Here is a 7,500-nt window from a genome sequence, read left to right as displayed (position 1 = left end):
GTATTGAGCACTGTTTTACGAAAATCAAATTTAACACTTTATATTATTAAACTATATTCATATTGTTTATAGCTTCCGGTCTTTATTCTTGTGTATGATTGTTTACTGCGACTCGCGGCACTTTACCGATAGCTACTCCCGTTCAGAATAGAGGAAATATTATTTCTTAGTAACAAGCCTGGGAATCCTAAAAATATGGCGATTATTGCCTTTTCCGTTGTAGATGAGGAATGGTTTAGTGCCAGTGAAACAGAACGAAATTAGAAAGATACATACATACAGGCTTCGGAAAGACTATTCTCATGAGAGACACTTGAGGAATCCTAAAAATTCACCGAGTGTTAGTTTTCATGGTTGGGTTATTTGGCGAGCCCAATAAATCATGGGCAGTGGCTTAGTACTGAGTGGAGATATATTTGTCCAGTATCTGTTATTTGGCATGGGTACTATGAGATTGGTTTTCTAACCCACAGTTCTTAATCATAGATTCCTGAAGCAATTTATTTTATTATATTTTCGAACGTAAGGCAAGGAAAAAATGTACGATAAAATAAACTCTCACCGTAAAGCCTCATGTTATGTTTAAGTCTATACAGCAGTTTATTTATAGGAGAAACATTTTTTTCACCGCGGGAGGAGAATATTACTTCTCGAACTCTGATTTCCATTTAGAGATCGGATTTTACCAAGCGCGACCGTGGAATATCAAACAAAGTTTAGAAACAAAAGTTACACATAGTAGTTTTAACGTCTAAAAACTAACCACAGCTTTCTTATGTTTTATCAACGTCGAACTCGAATTCACAAAAAAAATTCTATTAAACTGTTGTTATTTAATTAATCAGTTTTCAACCATTTCCTAGCATTTTTGCTAGATCTAAGACAAAATGATTGCTTTCAAGGCGTTGAAGGAGGAGGGGTGGGGTGGTGGGGAAATAGAAAAATGTACTACAATCAATGCACTTGATATAAATGTTTAATGAGTAGTACAAATTGACAGCTGTATGCAGGTTTGTTTATGAAAAGAGCCTTTTTTACAATATCAACTTATCTTCTTCTCTGTTAAAGTGACATTATTTTATTCAGTGAAGCCAATGTGTTGTAGGTTTAAGTGGTGATTTGTTATTGCCTCGCTGTTATTCTTTAAGTGTTGGTTGATATAGGCGATATATGAAAAATATGGTCATCATCCGATGGGAATGCTTTTCAGCAGTATAAACTGGAACTGAGCTGCATGTTATGCGAGTCCTCCACAGCCACCGCCAAATCTCGACTGGGAAACTGGAATACGACCATCGCAACATAGGTCGGATGTGGTATCATATACTAGTCTTCCACAGCAGCTTGTGGTTATAGATGTCTTCGGTTGCATGACACCGTCGCAGCATAACATGGCACTTCCAGTAATTGGGTGTCTGTTGCTCATTGGGACATCATTGCAGCATAACTGGGTGGCTGGGTTGTAGGTTAAGTACCTTCCACAGCAGGCTGCATTTAATCCCACCTTGTGGACTACGTACTGATTATTGCAGCATAACTGCGTGGCTATATCGTAAGCGTGAGTTGAACAACAAGCTGACATATTGCCTGGTTTGTGTTTCGGTCGACCATCACAACATAACTGGGAGGCTACATCGTATCCACGACTTCCACAGCATCCTGGCAATGCTCCTGGTCTCTGGGGTACGGGTGATAAGTTTTCCTCACAGCATATTTGTTTATTTGTATCATATCCTTGATCTCCACAGCAGGCTAGGGTTCGTCTCGACACGCCTTGCGTGGGTACCGAATAAAATACCGTGCTACCACAACACATGTCTGATGCTGCATCGTACAGATCACTTCCACAACAGGTTGGCTGCGTCATTCTAGGTAAAATACTGTTTGTGGTATCATCGCAGCACATCTCGGACCATGGATCGAATGAGTTGTCTCCGCAGCACCTGGTCCGATTTCCTACCTTGGGAACCACGTGGCCGTTGCAGCATAATTCGGTCCAAGGGTTGTACTGCTCACCTTGGCTACAAAAGCGCATCCAGATCTGTCGGCGATATCTAGCGCCCAGCTTATGTGTTCCTGTTCAAGATAAAGATTAAAAGATATTACTAGTCAATTAGTCGAGCTCCTCTGCTTGTTCAGGTAGCAATGTGAATGGGAATTACTCTACCAAACTATTAATCTGTCTATTTGACATTAATGATAACCTAAGGCAAGTTTTTATCACACCTTACTTTTCACTCGCGTTAGGTCACTTAAGACAACAATTCTTGAGGGCACCTCCGTGGTGCGGGCAAGGAGGAAAACTGAGGAAAATCACTAACTATCGAGTCCAGAGACGGTGCCCTACTTAAGACTAAGTTACTCATACGATGATTGTATGAAAAAGCACGAGAAAACCTGAGTTTCGACATTTGCCTTATAAAGGTGCAACTATTCTGTTGCACTAATACATCATGAGGATTACTTTTATTTCTTACTTGGTTCACACATTTTACTTACCAATTCCTGGCTCACTTTTTAGCTTCACTTCAGAATCTTTAACGAAGGAAGCGCAATTACAGCAAGCGACGAATAGAAGTAAACAAAGGCTAATTGAAATCTGAGAAAACGACATCCTTGCCTTCGTCACTTTCGTCCCTTTCTTTGAATTACCGGGTTACCGTGTTCAGCTGTGAACGGTAAATACTTATGGTAAATGTTCCACACGACTTTCGTTTTTAAGGTGTCAAAGCACTTGAACTTACCGTGCAATATGTATAATGATCTGTAATGCGTTTCGATATAAGCATTGGATTTTTTTTCGAAAGATTGGTTTATTCTTGAAATAAATATCGACTGATATCGCTTTCGATGTTACGTTCTAACTTCCAACGTAGAATACCTCGGCCTACATTGTGAACGGATACTAGGGCTACGGACTTCAGCTTCTTACCCTTCGAGCAGCTTTAGACTAAAGAACTGATCATAGCTCGAGATTTTTTAGTGGGAATCGTCGTTGTTGAATTTCTTCATAATTTGAGCATGTTAACTTTTCAGCGGCTCGTATGAGTCCTACAGTTCAAGGTCGTGGTGCAATGACACCTTACCACCGAGGATATTACGTCCAAGCTAAACTGAGTCGTACACTCCAAGGCATACCTCATCAGAACAGTTTGAGTCCATGCCTTTAACAAATTGTTTTGCAGAAATTTGTTAGGACTAGTTGACTTAACATCATATTTCAGTTGTTACCATGTATAGCAACGTAAGCCGAATAGACTTCCGTAATGATTTTGTTCTATCGAGATTCTTTTCCGGAGGGGGGGGACTCCCGTATAAAAATGACAGGGTGTTCGTCGGAAATTTTGAAAATAACTACATAAAGGTATCACAGTGTCCCATTTTGAAAGTGGCTCAAATTTATGTTCACTTAATTAAGAGTAAGAGATTAAAATTTTAAAATAACAAGTGACTCTGATAATCTAAGGGTGCGTTTCTTTAAGAAAACGGACTTTACTAAACAGATTAATCCAAGATCACTCGGATCATTGTGCATCAAAGCAACCGAAGAATCCTTGCACAGAGTGGATTCTTCGGTTCCTTTGATGCACCATGCTCCGAGTGATCTTGGATTAATCTGTTTTGTAAAGAAAGTCGGATTTCGGATTTAGGAATCCAATCTTGGATTTTCTTAAAGAAACGCACCCTAAGAGTTGCTGTTAATATCATCCATGACTGAACAGTTTGAACTAGCTGAGTAACAAATTGTTCCTGGCATTTTTCGGCTCAACACCCTAAAACGCATTGTGATAACCTTTTTACCCCAAGAAACCACCGCTTACGTCTCTCTCATTTTCATAGGGAAGACCCCCCGGATATTGTTTATACTCACACGAAACATTGAAAGATATATTTAAACAAGATATACTCATTGAAAAATCAATATAGAGGCGGTACTCATGACTGTGTATCTAACAACATAATGCTAAACTCATTCGGTTACCAAGCACTACCGGTGGGTTTTGTCGAACCCCATTGCTAAGTGACGGAACAAATTCGCGTGCCAAAACAATAACTTTCAGAATATGTTTTTTTTTAGTCTTAAGTAGATTTGCATGTTTTTTAACTGAAATATTGTTCAGTTACCACATAAATTTGATCAATGTCTGATAGAGAGACCGTAACCAACATTTGTTGATAAGTTGATATCGATAGAGGCCTAGGGGCAAAGAGCACCAGAATAAAATTCACTTCACCTTTTCAAGAAAAAACTGTGTTTCGTCGACGTTGCTAAGTAACAAAACGCATTCACGTGCAAAGTCAACAGCTTCCATACTGTCTTCTTATACAACTGGTGATCGATCGGGTTTGCATGTTTTCTTTACTGAAATGTTTTTTTACTGAGTTGCCAAAAAAAAGATAAATGTTAAAAGCCCGTAACTGATATTAATTTATATGTTTATGATATGGGTGAGCGCTTGCTTGTGTGTGCTGTTCAGGGTTTGGAAATTGGAGGACTCAATGAAGTATTGCTTCACTTTTATTTAAAGATATTAGGCAAACTTAAAATAACACCGTTTGACAAACTTTAACTGACGCAATATAGACTGAAAAGATGTATTACTTCAATATTCACCAGCGGAAAATTCATCGCGGCTACAACGATCAAAATATCAGGTTAAATAAAAACGTTTCTTGTTGCTGAGATGTCCTGTTTCCAAGGACTGAGGATTTGCACGAGTGTTTTGTATGTGAAGATTCTTCTACAGGATAACTGACTCAGAACCGTAATCTTAGGATGGAGTCACCAACAGCCAACCTAGAGTACATTTACATGAATTACGTTCGTGTTCTTAGCTTAAATCACGATTTTTAGATATTCTAGAGTTGTGTGATTTTTATTTAACATTTTCGCTAATAAATGTGTCTCCTGAAACCTCACCACTTTGACTTTCTGTTCATATGTATAAACCTATTTAGCCTGACAGAAACGATAGTTTTAGATTAAAGTAGTTACGCAAACAAAAGAAAGCCGAACGATTTATGAAAGTTTGAGAAAAAGTAATTGAAAACTACCAGGGGAGAAAGACTTGATCATTTGACTTTATAATATCCAATCTTTAGATTTTTGTTCACTGAGTTTTCGGTGGCAACTGTCCACCTTCATCAGAGTGAAAAACAGTAGATGTTCGTTATAACGTAGCTCGCGTTTTACGTGCTGGAATACGCGTGCAGAGTTTAAACTGGAAACAAAGGAGTAAAGCGCGCGGAAAGACTTGGTAAGATCTGAATGACATTCCCGGGGGACACTCCGCCGTCTCAGACAGCACTGATATCCTGAGTGCAGCCTGGCTGTACCAGAGTTACTGTAAGTTGGTGAGCAGCAACAGCTAAACAGCTCCCTTACCGCACGTGCCGTACCGCAGCGTTGTCCACAATTTTATATGTTAACCAAAGGCCTGGAACGAGCTATTAGGAAAGCTGTGGTCAAATCAGTGCGTATGCTGCCATGGCAACGGTAAGAGAGCTCATCCCAGTTTTGACAACCAACCCATGTTGGGCGGCTATTGCCTAATGATCGAGCATTTGGACAAGTCATGTTCATTATTCATCGCTAAGGTAATCGTAAAGAGTGAGGCGTATGCTACTATGTGTCTATCAAAACGATGCAGAAACAGAAGGTTTTCAAGTGACGTGAAACCGCGCATGTCATTAATCATAATGGGGCTAAGGCGGCAGTGCTTTCAGTGTTTCAGGTGTTATATATTAACGAGACATTAAGACGGCCGGCACTTTCAGACCGGTGTTTGTCAAAGGTATTTATTAAGGTATTTGCATGTTTTTGATTTCTTTCCAAAATAACTTTGTCAAGTACTTATGTGTCGATCCTAGTCAATATTCACTCGAAAATAGCCAACATTTGCATCTAGCACTTATAGTTAATCTGATAAGTAAATACCAACAGTTGAATCATAAGTGTGTGAACTGTGTGTGAAAAAGTGAAAAAAGAACAGATCTTTGCTCGCGTAAGCAGCCAGTAGTAGCGGGTAAAACCTGGAAGAAGAACAGGTGTATTTATTTCGCTTCAACACGGTTATAAAAGGCTAGACTGTGTTTTCGTCCGCGGAGTTGCTCGGTTACACAACACTTTCTATTGCAAAGCCAACATGTCCACTTTTAGATTGTGTTTCGTGCTTTAACAACTGGTGATGTTTTGATTGCTACTGTCAGGCGGTTTGCACGTTTTCTGCACCGTTATATTGTTAGCTTGCTAAAATAATTCGGTCAATGTCTGATACACAGATCGTAAACAATGGTTCGTTGATAAGGTGATATAGAGAAAGGAGGAAAGAACGGTTGAAAGGTAGTATATGTGGTTTTACCCTCAGGAAAAAAAAAACAACACGGAACTGTGTTTTCAGCTGCTGCAGTGAAAGCATGTGACATTATTTCAAGTGCGATTTACTTGCATGCTTTAGAAGTCCAGTCCAGCTCCATAGCTCTCTAGTTGAACTGGAGTACATTTGCTGCACGTCAGGGCAGCATTTCACGTATAGAAATGTGACTTCAATTATTGAAAGAGGCTAATTTTTGGAAGATCTAGTCAGCCGGCACTAGCTGGCCTAATAACCGTGACGGATTTTGAAGAGTTATTTCCACACTTGGCAACGTAAATGAAATAGACACCTCGAATGTCCTTGTTTTTGTGAGATTATGCAATATTATTGCATTTTTCAACGAAATTTCCGTTACTCATTGATTTATTCATTGATAAGTCGATATAGAGAAAGGGAGAAAGAACATTGGAACTTGTTTCACTTCACCTTCAGTACAAAGCCGACATGACAACACCGTCAGTACGAAGCCAACATGACAACTTTCGGACTGCCTTGTTTACTGACAACTTTAAGTGTTTTAACTACTAATGCCAAACAAATCTTCCATGTTTTTTAAAACTGAATTATTGTTCACTTGATCAGTTGCTAAAATTATTCGTTCAATGTTGAAAGGTCGCAACCAATATTCATTGATATAAGCGCCTCTTGTGCGTGTTGGCCAGGGATTAGAAATTGGCAAATCGTCTCACTTTTGTTTATCGATATGAGGCTAGCCGCTAGAAAAAAAAATAAAACAAAAGACTGAACTGAAAGACGCAAAACTTCATGATTCGGTATCGATAAAAGGAAACATTTATCTAGTTTAAAGCATTGTCCTTAAAGACTGTGGATTGGCGCGGGTTGAGTTTAGGTGAAGAAACTTCTACAGGATGTTAAGGAATCGCTGTCAATATTTATCTGGAGTGTGCACGTTTCTGGAAGTATTTATATTTTAGCCTAAGTCAATTCCCTCAATCTCGACTAAATCAGCTTTCTAGACCAGAAATTTCAAACTTCGGTGGTTCCCATAGTCTCTCAAATTTCACTTTACTGAATGCTATAGTTCTTTTGTTGCATTTCGGAAATGTGAGTTACCCATTTGAAAATATTAGACATTCCGGGACGAAAATCAAATGGAACGAAA

At 39.1% G+C, this 7,500-nt stretch overlaps 2 protein-coding genes across 2 annotated transcripts in view; one reads left to right on the top strand and one right to left on the bottom strand.

Moving 5' to 3' along the window:
* Positions 1 to 891: 891 nt before the first annotated feature.
* On the bottom strand, positions 892 to 2,870 carry LOC145481671 (uncharacterized). The gene is made up of 2 exons (XM_081460194.1): positions 2,500 to 2,870; positions 892 to 2,076 (listed from the first exon to the last, which is right to left on the bottom strand). Exons 1-2 carry the CDS (start codon positions 2,612 to 2,614, stop codon positions 1,238 to 1,240), a joined length of 954 nt encoding a protein of 317 aa, XP_081316320.1. The 5' UTR covers positions 2,615 to 2,870; the 3' UTR covers positions 892 to 1,237.
* A 2,135-nt stretch (positions 2,871 to 5,005) lies between these two features.
* The window catches only part of LOC145482640 (uncharacterized), a 13,362-nt gene continuing 10,867 nt past the window's right edge, over positions 5,006 to 7,500 (top strand). The window contains exon 1 of the mRNA XM_081461250.1: positions 5,006 to 5,598. The gene's annotated coding sequence lies outside the window, so the exon portion shown is untranslated. The remainder of the gene's footprint in view (positions 5,599 to 7,500) is intronic.

Source organism: Orbicella franksi, chromosome 3, assembly GCF_964199315.1.
Source record: "Orbicella franksi chromosome 3, jaOrbFran1.1, whole genome shotgun sequence".
Classification (NCBI taxonomy): Eukaryota; Metazoa; Cnidaria; class Anthozoa; order Scleractinia; family Merulinidae; genus Orbicella; species Orbicella franksi.
The sequence above is the reverse complement of the archived record's forward strand: the minus strand, read 5'-3'. Positions and strand labels throughout refer to the sequence as shown.